This window comes from Aquarana catesbeiana, linkage group LG13 (genome assembly GCF_042186555.1).
Source record: "Aquarana catesbeiana isolate 2022-GZ linkage group LG13, ASM4218655v1, whole genome shotgun sequence".
Taxonomy (NCBI): domain Eukaryota; kingdom Metazoa; phylum Chordata; class Amphibia; order Anura; family Ranidae; genus Aquarana; species Aquarana catesbeiana.
In genome coordinates, this window is record NC_133336.1 from 62,741,112 (window position 1) to 62,758,436 (window position 17,325).

General features: G+C 43.8%; 1 protein-coding gene across 3 annotated transcripts in view; it reads right to left on the minus strand.

The window, feature by feature from the left end:
* The window catches only part of SYT16 (synaptotagmin 16), a 202,174-nt gene that overhangs the window by 100,595 nt on the left and 84,254 nt on the right, over positions 1-17,325 (minus strand). For all 3 annotated transcript variants that reach the window (XM_073609345.1, XM_073609343.1, XM_073609344.1), the window contains exon 2: positions 2,894-3,073. In XM_073609345.1, coding sequence (XP_073465446.1) covers positions 2,894-3,073 — 180 coding nt within the window. The remainder of the gene's footprint in view (positions 1-2,893; positions 3,074-17,325) is intronic.

Sequence of the window (17,325 nt, forward strand, 5' to 3'; positions counted from 1 at the left end):
GTATATCTAGAGGGGTGGGCTGGGTGTCCCTTTAACTGCTTGCTAACTTAATAGCTCAAAATTGGAGAGTATATTTGCTTTCACTAACCTCACTACAACCAAGAAGTCTAATATTTTTACAGCCTGCATTTTGAATCTATTTATTAGCCATTGAATGGTATCACTTTAAATCTAAATATTTTGTTTTTATTGATTACAACACTGCTGCAGCTACTTTCACAGTCAGGATGGGAAGTAAGCAAAAATCTTCCCAACAGGTACACCAAGGGCAATAAAAACCTGACAGAGACTTAAAAGCCTTCCTTGTTCAACCAAAAAATTGGCTCTGTAGCTTTTAAAATGAAAAACAGCTTTCCCCACATTCCTCTCCTATGAAGGCGCTCACAGCCTCACTGTTGTGCAATCCCGCGATGGTCCTCATCCAGGTTAGATGATACCCACTACCATCTAACCCACCACTCATGGCTCAGGCTGTCATGGACACACCTCTTGGGGGTGGGGTCATTATGTTGGCCTGGGCTCACAGCACTCCTTAACAGAATAGACCTCACATGTCAAGATAAGAGAACAATGCTGGAACAAGATCTTTTAGCACATAAAGGCAAAAAGACCAAAGTCTCCCCCTCTTTATAAGCTGTGAGCTACCTCCTGCACTTTGTGCCTCCTCCTGATAAAGGCAGCCTCCTCTTCTGCCTACATTCTGGTCCAGCCCTAAATGAGGACCAATCAGTCAAATAGAAAGGGATGCCCACCACCATTGCCAGAAAAGAGAAAGTACCCATGGCATCATGTTTCAATAAAGAGGAGGTTCATCCTGGGAAAAAAAATAAATAAAAGTACAAATACTGTAGCTGCTGACTTTTAATAAATGGACTTACCTGTCCAGGGGCCCAGTGCTGTCCTCACCGGGGCTAGTTCTTCACTAGCCTTCGGGTTTCTAGCCCTGGCATCCTAAATGTGGGCAGCCGGCTATGCAGCTTTTGGCTTCTCAGCTGGCTGGCCACTGTGCATGCGCGAGCCGTGCTATGCTATGCGAATGGTCCTGCAGCCTTCTAGGACCTGTGACGTGTCCTAGAAGGCTGCAGGGAGATAGAAGGGAAGGAGTACCTCCGCTCGGATCACCGCCCCCCCCCCCCCATCCCCAAAGAAAAATAACATGGAAAACATGGGAGAGGAGGAAGGGAGTGGAATTTCCCCTTTTGGATGGAGGTTCACTTTAAGTTACCGTATATACTCGAGTATAAGCCGAGTTTTTCAGCACATTTGTTTGTGCTGAAAATGCCCCCCTCAGCTTATACTCGAGTCCTCCTCTGCAGCCTAATGCTGTGATACATTCAGTCTAATCGGCGGCCATGCAGTGTAACCAAGTGCCATCAGTGTTCAGCCTGCCGAGAAAGGTCCCCCCATCGGATAGTGTCCGCCCTGTACTGCGCAGGCGCAGCACGGAGGACATAGGAGATGCCGAAAATCTCCGAAAATGAACACCTGTTCATGAGCTCTGTACAGCGCCTGCGCACTTAATACTACATTCAGTCACACGCTCACGCACGCTCCTGATATACCTCATGATCAGCTGTTCTTCTTCAGAGACTTTCGGCATCTCCTATTTCCTCCGTGCTGCGCCTGCGCAGTACAGGGCGGACACTATCCAATGGGGGGACCTTTCTCGTCAGAACACCGTCCGTGATAGGCTGAACACTGAAGGCGCTTGGTTACACTGCATGGCCGCCGATTAGACGGAATGTACTACAGCGCCGGGGGATAAGACTGCAGATGGGCACAGCGCCAGGAGATAACGCCGGCACAATGCCAATCAAGGTACTTGAGGTATGAGGCATGAGGTTGGGGCATGAGGTTGGGGCATGAGGTTGAGGCTTGAGGCATGAGGTTGGGGCATGAGGCATGAGGTTGGGGCATGAGGTTGGGGCATGAGGTTGGGGCATGAGGCATGAGGTTGAGGCATGAGATTGGGGCATGAGGTTGGGGCATGAGGTTGGGGCATGAGGTTGGGGCATGAGGTTGAGGCATGAGGTTGGGGCATGAGGCATAGGCATGAGGTTGGGGCATGAGGCATGAGGCATGAGGCTTGCAGATGGACACAGTGAGGCAGCAGATGGGCATTGTAGACCCTCTTTTCCAATTACAGTAGCTGCAGCATTCTCGGCTTATATTTGGGTCGACTTATACTCGAGTATATACGGTATATATAATGGAATTTTTATTTTGCCTAAATGCATCGGTGGGGTAAATCATGTTTTCTGCATCATTTTATTACTCCTTTCCTAATTTTCTAATCAGCTTTTTCTTTTTCTTTTTTTTTAATACTTTTTTTTGCAGTAGCAATACTTTGAATTACATTTTATATTGTAAAATTACTGCACTTATTAGCATTACAGTAGTGCACACTGTGCTACCAACTGTCATTGTTATAGGAGTTACACCAGCAAGAGCATTGCAAATGTACATTTGCATAACCTTCTGGAAAGCACATGTCATATACCTAACTCAGTACAGAGTTCATCATAACTAAGAAAGAATTCTCAAGGTATGTTCCAGGAAAAAAAAAAACAAAAAAACACATAAAATAGTCACCATAACAGTGAACACCAGAATATTACAGTACCAGGACACACAAGCACAATTAGACAATATCAGATTAGTTACATATAGCTGAAAAGAAAATGACATTTATCAGAAAGCATGCAGTGAGATGTAGTATGAAAATACTGTATGTTCATATAAAGGACTTTCAAAATAACAATTATCTGATAAGATCATTTTAGCATCCTCAGTTGACGAGCCAAAATAAACATTTGCTCTCTGCTTTCAATACATTTGATGTCTTCTACAGATTTATAAAGATTGTGGTAGACACCAAGACACCAATACTTACCAAGTCCTTGCAGAACCCCGGATCTCTCTTTTGGGCGCTTTCTTCTCCCACGTTGGTCTAAACATGGGAGATCACCGCTATTTTCGAAACACAGCTTTTTATTTATGAAGAGGAAGAGAATTGCCAGGAGTACAACGAAGACGCCCACCGCAGACAGGAATCCAATGGCCTCCGGGGTTACTAAAAAAGAAAAACATTGCTTTGAGGTAGAAGTAGGAAGCAACCAGCTAATTATATAAAGCAGATCTAAACCCAACCACTAAAATCTCATATAAATCGTGTTGTGTTTAAATCTGCAGTTTTCATTACATTTTAAATTAAATTTAATTGGTGACCCTACCATGAATGTCCTGGCTTAGATACTCCTTATTGTGGGGTAACTAACATCTCCGCATATGTTTAGCCTTCTATCCTCCTCATTTGATATAGGCATATTGGTTGATCTATAGGTGGAGTGGGTGAAGCTATCTTATGTAAGTTTTTATGTTAAAGTAAATTAAAGATTTTTCTTTTGAGTATATTATGATTATTATCATAATTTTTCCTACATGAGATATGTGCACTCTATACCTATTTGACATATGACATGAAACTATCCTCAATATTGTTTGTTTTCTCCCAGGTCTTCAATATAAGGTTCTTTTGTTGCAAATCACTGAGTAATCGGTTCTGAAGAAGCTAATAAGCGAAACGCGTCTCTGTGATACCTTTTCTAACTATTTTGTTGAACCTCATAATCATTTGGATGATTTTACTGTGTTTTTTCTATGTATGATTTTTTTGTATAATACATTTATTTTGAAGTAGTTTGTGAAATAGTTCCTCTCTGGTACCATAATAATCCCTCATGTTGGTTCTCTATCTATGCTAAGTTTACAAAGGATGAGGTACCCCCATAGCCTAAATGTTCATATTTTTATATATTGTGGGGTAAAAATTCTCTTGTTCCTCTTTCTAAAGTATCCTTCTGTAATGACACATGAGCTACTGGTAGAGACTACAAGTGGCCAAACCAATGCATGGGGCAGATACAAGATCATTCCCCCGGCAAATGGAGAGAAAGCAGCTGTGATAGGAATTTATTACAGAAAGCTCCTTCACAAAAGCAAAGTTTCATATTGGATTTGGAAGAAATACAAAAAGTTCACCAACATTCAAGGAAGAACACATGTGACTCTTGTATTTGCTTATCTTAACCACTTGCTTACTTAAACCCCCTCCTCCTGCCCAGACCAATTCTCAGCTTTCAGCGCTGACGCACTTTGAATGACAATTGGGCGGTCATACAACACTGTACACAAATTAAATTTTTATCATCTTTTTCCCACAAATAGAGCTTTCAGGTGGTGGTATTTAATCACAGCTGGGATTTTTATTTTTTGCTAAACAAACAAAAAAAATGGAAAATTTTGAAAAAAAAATCATGTTTAATAGTTTGTTATAAAATTTTGGAAACAGGTAATTTTTCTCCTTCATTGATATGCGCTGATGAAGCGGCACTGTTGGGCACTGATAGGCTGCACTGGTGGGCACTGATAGGCACAGATAAGGTGGCACTGATAGGCACAGATAAGGCGGCACTGATGGCCACTGATAAGATGGCACTGATTGGCCCTGATGGGTGGCACGGATGGGTGGCATTAATAGGCACTGATAGGTACCACTGATAGATGGCACTTATGGGCACTGATAGGTGGCACTGATGGGCACTGGTAGGTGACACTGATGGGCACTGATAGGTGGCAGTGATGTGCAGCACTGTTGTTGAGACAATGATTATGGGCACTGATAGGTGGCACTGTGGGCACTGATGGGTGGCACTGGTGGGCACTGGTAGGCGGCACTGTGGGCTATTGCTAGGTAGCACTGGCACAGGTGGGCACTGATGATTTGGCGGCAGCTCGCCGTGATCGGGACTGATGTCCCTCTCACGGCCGCCGGTGATCGGCTTTTTTTTTCCTCCTCTCGCTATCAGCGCGAGGAGAAAAAAATAACCAATTACCGGCTCTGTTGACATCACATGATCAGCTGTCATTGGCTGACAGCTGATCACGTGGTAAGGGGTCAGGATCGCGCCTTACTCTGATCTGTGATCCCGCAAGTCTCGTAGACTCGCTGATCACAGAGCTCACCGCGCGCGCCCTGCAGGGGGCGCTCAGGCCGCTCTGGCATGGGACGACATCAATAGACGTCGTCCGGGCAAAGCAGGTCTGCGCTGTAGCCGTCATTCGGCTATAGCGCGGATCTCAAGTGTTTAAAGGAGAACTATAGGCAATTGTTTTTTTTTTTTTTTTCATTTCAAGGGATGGTTATAACCCTTGTCAGATCTTTCTTATCCATCTGTGTCCCATTGCGGAGATTTCCCTTCACTTCCTGTCACAGAGCCAAACAGGAAGTGAGAGAGAATCCATGCAAATTAAGGGAATTTCTTGTCTCCATTGGAAGATTTCCCCTCTATTACATTACTGAGGACAACCCAAAATTTCAATTCTAATGATAAATAGGAACTATAGAGAGGAGGAATCTCCCTAAAGGGGGCACAGACAGCAATAAAAACGGACAAGCTTTTCCCTCTGCACTGCTTCCAAAACAACAACAAAAAAAAAGTTTTGCTTTTAGTTATACTTTAAGTTCAGGTTTAAAGGTTAAAATGTTACTAAACCCACAACAGTAAAATCAGACTTTATATGCAGTAAAGCATTCTTTTTATACTCATTGTGGAACCTAAAGGGTTAATCCTCTGCATTGTGTAAAAAGGCTGTTTGATTCTGTCTTCTCTGATCCTCCCCTTCTTCCACAGTCCCCAAACCATCTCCTGATAGAACAGAGCCTTGGGGGCAAGCTCAGTTTGGTGTGTAATGCTAGAAAGTTTATTTTTTTTCTTGGGAGAATGCATGTGATCAGCACAGGGCCAATCAGCACTGTCCAGTCAAAGGGTCAGGGATTCTACAGCCTCATAGAACAATCAGGGAGGAATAAAAACTCCTCCTACAAGGTTTAAACAGACAATGCTAGTCTGTTGGACTTAAATCATAGTATGCCTGCACATTTTACAGAGTAGCCGAATTACCGGCTTTAAATGTAATCAATTATGGGATTTATGGTGTGAAACTGGTCTTACACCAAATATGAGACAAGTCTGGTCCAAATACCATGACAATTTTAGACCACAACATGTTACCTTTACTATATAGTAAAGTATAAAGACTATGGGGGTTATTTACGAAAGGCAAATCCACTTTGCACTACAAGTGCAAAGTGCACTTGAAATTGCACTTAAAGTGCACTTGGAAGTGCAGTCGCTGTAAATCTGAGGGGAAGATCTGAAATGAGTGGAAACTCTGCTGATTTTATCATCCAATCATGTGCAAGCTAAAATGCTGTTTTTTATCCTCCTTGCATGTCCCCCTCGGCTTTACAGCGACTGCACTTCCAAGTGCACTTTCAAGCGCATTTGCAGTGCACTTGTAGTGCAAAGTGGAGTTGCCTTTCGTAAATAACCCCTATTATGTACCAATAATTCAAATGAAACTGTCAAAGTTTATACTTTTTATTTTCTTATGCTGTATGGTCAATATACATGTAACCTTTGTACTCTGAATATAACGTACTGATTTCGGCAAACTTGTAAATTCTTTTACAATTGTTTCATATAATTACTATGATGTCAAAAGTATTGGGACACCTGCCTTTACAAGCACATGAACTTTAATGGCATCCCAGTCTTAGTCCGTAGGTTTCAATATTGATTTGGCCCACCCTTTGCCACTATAACAGCTTCAACTCTTCTTTTAGGAGTGTGTCTATGGGAATGTTCGACCATTCTTCCAAAAGTGCATTTGTGAGGTCAGGCACTGATGTGGACGAGAAGGCCTGGATCGCAGTCTCCGCTCTAATTCATCCCAAAGGTGTTCTATCAGGTTGAGATCAGGACTTGCTCATCCATGTCTTTATGGACCTTGCTTTTTTCACTGGTCCAAATCATTTGGTGGAGGGAGGATTATGGTGTGAGGTTATTTTCCAGGGGATAGGCTTGGCCCCTTAGTTCCAGTGAAGGGAACTCTTAGACCCCTTTCACACTGGGGCATTTTGCAGGCGCTATAGTGCTAAAAATAGCACCTGCAAAGTGCCCTGAAAGAGCCGCTCCTCACACTCCAGTGTGAAAGCCCGAGGGCTTTCACACTGGAGCGGTGCGCTGGCAGGACGGTAAAAAAAGTCCTGCTAGCAGCATCTTTGGAGCGTTGAAGGAGTGGTGTGTATACTGCTCCTTCACCGCTGCTGGTCATTGAAATCAATGGGGCAGCGCGGCTATACTGCCAGTATAGGGCTGCTGCAGCAACGCTTCGCGGTGGTTTTAACCCTTTCTCGGCCGCTAGCAGGGGGGTAAAGCTGGTTTTAACCCCGCTATCGGCCGAATACCACCGGTAAAGCGGCGGTGCCCGCACTGCCCCGGTGTGAAAGGGCTCTTAAGGTGTCAGCATACCAAGACATTTTTGGCAATTTCATGCTCCCAACTGTGTGGGAACAGTTTGGGGATGGCCCCTTCCTGTTCCAACATGACTGCACACCAGTGCACAAAGCAAGGTCCATAAAGACATGGATGAGCAAGTTTGGGGTGGAGGAACCTGACTGGCCTGCACAGAGTCCTGACCTCAAACTGATAGAACAGTTTTGGGATGAAATCGAGCGGAGACTGTGACCCAGGCCTTCTCGTCCACATCAGTGCCTAACCTCACAAATGCTCTTCTGGAAGAATGGTCAAACATTCCCATAGACACACTCCTAAACCTTGTGGACAGCCTTCCCAGAAGAGTTGAAGTTGTTATAGCTGCAAAGGGTGGGCCAACTCAATATTGAACCGGGGTGCCATTAAAGTTCATGTGCATGTAAATGCAGGCGTCCCAATACCTTTACCAGTATAGTGTATATATAAATAGAACACCCTTGTATTGTTAAACTCAATCTGATATGATCAATAAGCTCCTCCTACTATCCAGGTCAACATTCATAAAGGGGTTAGGCCCTATAAATACATAAACTTTTCACACAGTGGCATCCACCCTATAGATAAGGTCTTTCCCTGAGTTAATACTGTAATACACAAACTGGTCTGCAAGTTATTCAAAGAAAAGAAAACAGAGTAGAACAGCTACCTTTTTAGTCTCGCGCTTTCAAACATTGCCAAAGTTACTGGTGTCACATTGTGCAATGCCACCAGGCTCATGCATATCGCATACAGTATATTATACTATAATATGATCTAATAAAATAATATACATATTAACGTGACACTCCAGGGTCTAGGCCATCATCCGTTTTGTATAGAAACCAAAATACCAAGAATCGGACTGCACAGGCCAGACAAGGAGGTTTTAAGATAAAATGTCTAATTTTGTATTATACACGATTAAAAGACAAAAAAACTTATGAAACCATGATTATGTGATGCTGGATTGGTAAACTGCCCATAGAACATTGATATTGCTCTTGCTTGATACAGCAGATAAAGAGAGATCCTCATGTGTCAACATGTTTTGCCGAAGTTATGCTTCATCAGGACGCATGAGTATAGTACAGTAATCTTCTAAGAAAAAAAAGGACAACATATAAAATTCAAAATCGTTTTCCCATAACTGTATATTATATTACAACAACATTATTTAACTTGCTGCGTGGAACATACCTCAGCACTGCATATGGCACATATATAGCCTACCGGAGCGGGCACTGGGGCAAGCAGGGAGATCTCAGCGGGGCACCTTAAAATAACAAATCTATGTCATTGATTATATGTTGGTTTGCTATGGGGACTCTGTGGGCCACTGCTCTGTGTGTCCATTCTGGCCCCGCCCCTGCTCTCTGCTCATTGGCTCTCCGGCTGTGATTGCCAGTAGCGGGAGCCAATGGCTCAACCAATGAGGAGGAAGAGACCCAGGAGAGCTGCTGCTCTCATGTACATCTCTGGATTGAGATAGGGTAAGTATTTGGGGGGGGGGGCTGCTAAAGGTTTCTTTTTTTATACCTCCATGCATAACATGTATGAAGGTAAAAAACCTTCAAAGCCACTTTAAGCTCAAAGTAATGTTTTCTAGTTTGAACCTATTGCAGATATTTTCTATTTGATCCATTTTGATTACTCAGATTTTTCTTTGTGAAATTGCCTTGTATGTAACCATTCTATATTATTGTAATAAATTATTATTCTTGTCATCTATGCCTGGCATTAGATGCAGTTCAAACAAGGAGATTCTGTATTTTAATATTGAGAATGACAGTAAAAACAGGCGACAGATTGCATCAGTGTCTGGTACACCCTAATGACATGGAAATGAAGACACATGAGAATATGTGTTTGCCTTGAAGATCAACACCTACAGCCACTGCTGTTAATTTTAAAGATGCAAAAAAAAAAAAAAAAAAACCCTCACTTGTTACTTTATCATAGTATGGAAACCATTGAGAGTTATCATCCAAGCAAACCTAATTTTTAAAAATAATTTCCATGAATCTGAACATAGAATATTTATCTATTCAAGGGTCAGGTAATTATCTTCCGTTGGTCTGTGGTTTTCTAGGCCATTCTAACAAAGTGACATGTTCTCAGTGGCCTACCAAGTGTCCTGCGTTCACATTAAGGGGTGCAGAGAGAACTGAGAGATCCAACTTTGACCGTTTCCCAAGGGCTGTTTGGCTACTACTGATGTATTAAAACTTTCCTCTCTGAGAATGGGATAGGAAAGTGACATGGCTCTTTCAGGTGGATGGCTGGGGGGGGGGGGGGGGGGGTAAAAACAGGTTTTACCACCCTCCTGGCCACCCATCTGAAATGTCACAATATAGCCAAGGGTTTAAAGCAGAGCCCTTGTCATACAGAGGTAATAGGATATGCCTCCCCAAATTTAACTACATGCCCTCCAGAGGAGAAGTAAATTTAGAGCACGATTTCCATTGTAATTATTTATTTATATTATTTTATATATTTGGAAATCAATTCCCCATCTTTTATTAGTCAATAAAAATCCAGACATATTTATATAGTCCAGGGGTCTCCAAACTTTCTAAATGAAGGGCCAGTCTACTGTCCATCAGACTTTAGGGGGGCTAGACTGTGACCAGTGGGAGTAAACAATGCCCCATCTTTGGTGTCAGTGAGAGGAACTGTGCCCCATTGTTGGTGTCATTAGGAGGAATTGTGCCTCTTTGTTGGTGTCAGTGGGGGGAACTATGCCCCATTTTTGGTGTCAGAAGATGAAATATTGCACAAAGGGTCGCAGTTTGGAGACCACTGATATAGTCCATCAAATTTATATATATATATATATATATATATATATATATATATATATATATATATATATATATATAAATGAACATCAGGTGGGTTACCCTCTTATCTTGAAGTCCTTGTTCAATCAAAGCACCGTCAGGGTGGACTCCCAAAACTCCACCATAAATGATAGAAAAAACACATGGAACGATGCATCAAGCATCGTTCCATGTGTTTTTTCTATATATATATATATATATATATATATATATATATATATATATGTGTTCATGCTTTATTCAGGCATATTATATAAAAATAAATTAGGGCTGTTACTGATTAAACTGATTACTGATTAAAATTTTCGTGTTCGCTTAATCGATTTTTGACTAATTTCGATTAATTATAACGCACATACAGATCCAACTACTTTTAGCTGATGTCATGCGTAGCTCCTCCCCCGTACGCGTTACGTTCAATCAGAACTTCCTCAGCGGGGCAAGGCTACGGCATTACCTTACAGTCTATTTAAATAGCACCGATGGATGGGGACCAATGGAGAGCCAGAGACATCCATCACCTGCTGAGACAGCAAAGTGTCAGCTCTTTGGAAAAAAAGTGCCCTCATCATAAATGTTTCTTGATTGCTGGATAACCAATCAATGTCAGTTCATCGTCAAACTGACTTACAGCCAGAAAAGCCCTCAGATATGTTGATTTACATAGCCAAGTCCAGGATTTACATAGATGTTTATCTGAATACTTTGACCAGTGAGATCAATCAAATCGTTAGGATCTGTCTTCCTCAATTTATGATTTCACGGACATCGACGTCACCGGACTCCTCCCCCCTTCCCTTCGTTAGCAGACGGAGACACTTGGGGAAGGGGGGAGGAGTCCGGTGGCGTTGATGTCTGTGATGTCACCGGATCTCCGAATGAACTCCCTGAAGACCCGGAAGCCGGCGGAGAGGTGAGTACCAATCAAAAGAATTTTGATCGATCAAAAAAATTAACGATTAATTAAGGAATTAATCGTTAATTTCCCCAGCCCTAAAAAATATGTCAGTCTCAGGACTAGGTGAAATATTTGAGGGCTGGCAACACTACAACTGCATTAGAAGACTGTGGTTAGTGCTGTCGCCTCTTCCCAGAATGCCCAGAGAGGGGAAGAAACTAGCAGGATCAACAGGCATTTAACAGCACTTCTTAAACAATAACAATAAAATACATACAATAAGTGTAGGCAGGTGTAGTTCTCACTCCATTCAGTAGGTTGGAGGGAATGATGTTCCTCTGCAGCCTCCATCGTTGTCATAGGGAGAGCATCTGTCCGATTGGACGCTGCAGTCCCTAGTGACCTTAGGTGGCCATCTTTGATGAGGCAACCCTTATACATAAGGGACCCTGAAGGGATTTGGTGCAAATTTTTGAGTGGATAGAGTAGTGACAGGTGCCTGCTTGTTCAGGACAGATTCAGCATCAGGGAAAGGTTCCAGCACAAGGAGAGCAAGCGTAGAGGATACCAGCGAACAGCCAACAATCACAAGTAGCCAGAGCTGCAGCTGACACCTTCTCTAAAATCTCCTTGAACCTCAACTGTATCTGCTGCCCCTGCCAGCCAGCCATTTCTCCTGCAGATGCTTTCCTGATTACGTAGGCCTTTTTGGCTGTGTGCCTTACAGTGCCAGAAATATTTCTGCATATATGACCTACTAGGATTACTGGGAAGACCACTACTGAACACCAGGGTCGGGACAAGGCCCTGGGCGCAGCATGTATTGTAGGTATGGGGGCGGCATAGGCTGAAAGGAGTAGTGACAGCGGCATCACTACTTTTGTCAGTTCAGCACTGGAAGCAAACAGGAGAGGAGGAGAGAGACGGGGGGAGGTGCAGGCTGTGCTCTCTCTCCCCCTCCTCCCCATAAGCTTTAAAATAATGGGGAGGGGGCACAATTTGGCATCTTTGCCCGGGGCACTGGATGATTTTTTCCTGGCACTGCTGCCCACGCTACTTTGGTACCATTAGTGCCTGCTTCCGCACACTGTTGTAGGCTATTCTGTGGCTGAGTAAAGCATTAATCCTATCTGTTACTGCACCTGTTACTGCAAGTATTGCTGCACCTGTTACTGCAAGTATTACTGCACCTGTCACCACCAGTGTTAATACCAACTGTTTTGCTGCAAGTACTTTTGTAACTCTTCTGCCATGCTACATTCTCAAATACAAGTACGGTTAATTCTCTTTGCCGTTCTCTCTGCATTGGATATCTAGCTCCTGGCCTCGCCCACAAAGAGAACAATTTAGAGCATTCAACTTTTGGAATGAAATACACTTTAATAACTGCTTTATATTTTTCTGTACTATATTTTGTTTCAGACTTTTTATTTAGTTTATGAGCATGTAAAAAGAGACATTTCTGATGTTTTTAGCAGACTGCAAGGCGCAGCAGTCCCGATGTCACAAGAAGGACAGAACCAACCAATTCAGCTACGAAGAAACTGGACCTCAGCCTTCCCCCTTTTTATAGCATAGGTGGGCTGGCTGGGAACAAAAGTCCAGGAACTGAGTTTACAAAAATAACCCTTTAGCCCAGCCTTGGCTAGCTGCAAACTCGCTAGAATCAAACGCATTTCAACCTGCCTACACACCATTGTTTAGATGCGAGTGTATTAAAAAACACAATAAAACAGATCTTTTTCATCCAAGGTCTGCTAGGAATAAAAGACATACAGTTAATGTTGTAGCTTGGAGCCTTTGTTATATAAGAAACCTTCAACAAGTGGATAACTTGTCCACAGCTTTTATGATACCGGGACAAACAATGAATCACAAATACCTCATCAAACATTTTTACAGTGACTACATAACCGGGATCTTGTACAAACCACAAAGAAATATAGGCGTCACTGCTTTTAGTTTCCCTTGCAGTGTGCTCATTTGTTAGTCCGATGCCAATTTAGTGAAAAGGTTCTGAAGAATGTAGTCCTTCCGTTGTGCAAAGAAACAGCCGTTATGTATCTTCTTATCTCACCGTTAGGGTGTGTTTATATCAGGTGTGCTTGGACTAGCAGGATAGCCTTGCCCAGTGCAGTCCCACCACAAGACTAAGTAAAATGCCTTGTTTCCCATATCGGGTCAGTTCTCACCACCGTGTTGAGTACAACATGCAATACTATTTTTCAGCACAGCTTGGTGCAACACAATACACAGACCGAAAATTGACCGGTTCAGCAGGGACTGAATGTGTGTTCCGCTGTTTGTTCAGCGGAAGTCGTTCTAAAGACCAGTCCTGCTGGAAAACCATAATTTCATCTGAGCCAATGGCTGCTGCTCTGATCTGTGTATTCTGATAGAGGAAGGAGAGTCCCCACTGTCAGAATACAATAGTGCAGCAGGGGAGATCCCGGTGTTTCGTCAGATATGGCGACCCATCACATTTGGCTACCGGCTGGAGGGCTCATGCGTGACGCTGCCATATGGGTTCCAACACTGTTGTAAGACACCACTTTGCCACAGGGCCCCTCGCGGGCTCGCTTCGCTCACCACGCTTCACTCGCCACGCTTCGGGCATGGCCTCGCTTCGCTCGGCATAATTATAATCTAGCTCTATGTCCACTTGGATGGTGGGGTTTGAACCTGGACTCAGGGGTGTGGCCACAAAATTCTGCGCAAGCGCAGATCGCCACAGTGTTGGAACGCATATGGCGGCGTCGCACATGCACAGTCCAGCGGGTAGCCAAATGTGATGGGTCGCCAACACCGGCATCCTACATCACTTGTGTGGATGTGGAGATCTGAGGTTTTTTTACATTAAACCCGCTGGTTGAACGAAAAAGAACTCCTCGTATATACCCTGTAGGAAGGTGCAAACAGCAATAAGAACATTTTCTTAGGGAATTACCCTTTCTCTCTAACTTACTTAGTCACACACTCCTTATTAGTAGGGATGAGCAAACTGTTCGGCCCTAGCATCAGATCAGGCTGAACATTTGCCCGTTCGGCTGTTCGCTGAATATTCAAATTTACAGGGTGTTCGCTAATGTCACACAACTGGGTGGGCTCCGGGTGCAGTGCTCTGCGCCCCGAACCCACCCTTTTCAAAGCCAATTAGAGCCTTTGGCTCTAATCACGTGCTTCGAAAAAAAAAGGAAAAAAACATCATTGAAATCCATGCTTCCGGTGCCCTGCATGTAGATTAGGGGTTGGGGCAATGGATTGGGTGCCCCTGCGCCCCTTATGTGCGGGGCTATCCAGAAATCCAGCTGTGTCCTCACCCAAGCTGATTTTTCAATCTTCTATCGGGTGCTACCGCCATCTTGACTAAGGGAAACTGGCAGTGAAACCTTGCGGCTTCACAGTCGGTTTGGTAGTGCGCATGCGCGAAGTGCGCTGCACTTTGTGAATGACCCGGCTGCAGAGGAGAGAGTAGGTGCGAACTTCCGGTTCAGTTTGCCGCATCAAAACCAGGGAGACAAGCTGAGCTTCCCCTTTTGGGTGGAGCTCCGCTTTAAGTTATGTTTGTGGATGGATTTCTGTCACACATAGTTTTTCTTTACAATTGTTTAGTGCACATAAGGCTGAAGCAATCTGGTTCATACTTTTAGTAGACATGTTCACAATCACAAGAAAACAACTTGCTCTTTTGACAATAAGAGCAACCCAGACAACCCCGGGGCCCATCCGAATGGGTCACACTCCTGCAAAATGAACCCAAATAATGCACTTTGTGTTCTTGCCTCATGCAAATGTTTGCGTTAAAATGACAAAATATTATGCTTTATTGCCTTCATTAATTACGCTATATCATATGTGTGCAACCAGTTATTATATTCCCACTGCTTGCAAGACATTTTTCATTACTAGATCATAATTATTTCACATGGTGTGAGAATGCGGGGAGGGGCAGTGTGGGTTGTTGCGTAGGATGGAGTTATAAGGAAACCATACAGCGAAAGTAAGTCAGTGATTGTGGCTTGTTAAATTGTTCAAACCCACTCCATCGCCTACACGATGTGCTGCACTGTATCCATTCTATCTCAGGGTCTAGGCACAGCGGCACACGGAATCATCTGCAATTCGCAGCACAATTGGTAATTAGCACATATCAAGAGGACAATAAATGACAAAGAAGGAGAGAACGCTCTGACTTATGGCTGATGATGCTTGAGAGCGTAACATCATCTATAGCCTCCTATGGCCCATCCATTGTCAGCATTCTCTCCTCTCCCTTGCAATGGCTCTGGCTGACACAATGGAGTGGGATCACGTGACAAGAACTATTTTCAGGCCTCTCTGGTCTGGTCACGAGATCCCACTCCTCTGTGTCAGCCAGAACCTTTGCAAGGGAGAGGAGGGAGTGCTGAGAATGGATGGGCCATAGGAGCCTATAGGTGACGTCACGCTCTCAAGCCTTTGCAGCCAGAGCCCTGCAGCCAGTGCTGGCTGACACAGGGGAGCAGATGGGGCCGGGACAAGGGGTGGGCAGGAGGGACGGCTGCCCTGGGCACTGTGGTATCATGTGAGGTGGGGGGGCACCACATAGAGATTGGGGGGAGGGGATTTGTGTTGGGAGGAGGAATTTGGGGAGCAGCAGGAGGTAAGAACTGTTCTAAGAGGGGGAAATTTGGGTAGATGTGGTAGGAGTGGTGATTTGGGGAGGGGTATTTGTGTTGAGAGGAGGGATGGGGGAAAAAAGATTTGTGCTTGGAGGGGGGATATAGGGTGTATGTACTAGAAAAGGTAATATGGTAGAGGGGGGAGTATTTGTGCTAGGAGGAGAACTTTTTTTGAGAGGGGGATTTGTGCTAGTAGGAATGTTTGGGGGGGGGGGGGCATTTGTGCTAGGAGGAGAACTTTTTTTGAGAGGGGGATTTGTGCTAGTAGGAATGTTTGGGGGGGGGGCGTTTGTGCTAGGAGGTGAAATTTTGGGGGTGGAGGATTTGTGCTTGGAGGGGAAATTTGAGGGCTAGAGGATTTGTGCTAGGAAGGTGGAATTTTTTTGGGGAGAGGGGAATTGTGCTGGGGGCATATGCAGAATGAGAGGATTTGAACTAGGGGGGAAAGATTTGTGCTTGGAGGGGGGATTTCAGCTGGGGAGTGGACTTGAACTGGGAGGAGGGGGAATTTATGCTTAGGGGGTAAGCATGCAGATTAGTGCTTGATTTTTTTTGGGGGGAGGGGATTTTTTGCTGACACATAATGCTCATACACTTTGGGGAGGAGGGGGGGAATTGACATGTTTGACCTTGCCCCGGCACTGGTAGCAGGATCACATGATTGGACTGGAGTGACCTGAAAAATACAGATAGATAGATAGATAGATAGATAGATAGATAGATAGATAGATAGATAGATAGATAGATAGATAGATAGATAGATAGACACAACAGAAAGTAAAAGTAAATCTCTTTAAAGTATGGAAAATCCCCTCTTAGACATCTGTCATGAAACAAGTGCAGTCATTGGAAGATTTTATCAAGTAATTTTCTGCCAAATGTTTTATCATTTGTGCTGCTGCCATCTTAAATATGAGAAATTGGTTATACCTATTTAAAGCTGGTGACATCATTCTAGGAATGTCTATATACGTGTAGCAAGTCTTCGTAAGGAATTCATGAGGACCCCTTTGGAAAGAAGCATGACCCCCCCCCCCCCACCATTATGTTTATCGTTATTGGCTACATGAGTCCATCCTACCTACCTGGAGTTTGCATGTTCCCCTTGTGCCTGTGTGGGTTTCCTCTGGGTACTCTGGTTTCCTTCCACACTCCAAAGACTTGCTGGTGGGTAAATTGTCTGTCTAAATTGTCCCTAGTATGTGTATGTATGAATGTGAGGGACCTTAGACTGTAAGCTCCTTGAGGGTAGGGACTGATGTGAGTGTACAATATGTATATGTAAAGTGCTGCGTAAATTGATGGCACTATATAAGTACCTGTAATAAATAAATACCATCTTCTCATGTCATCACTTTACAACAGTCTGACTAAAGCCTCATACACACAGTACATTGTTGGACAACTGAGCGTCTAATTTTTGTAAAAAGGGCGTGTGCCAGGATCTTGTCTTGCATACCGTTACACAATAAGGTAGTGACGTACTACGAGGAATTTCAGCTCTTGAGCGCGACCCTTTGGGCCCCTTCTGCTAATTTCATGTTTGG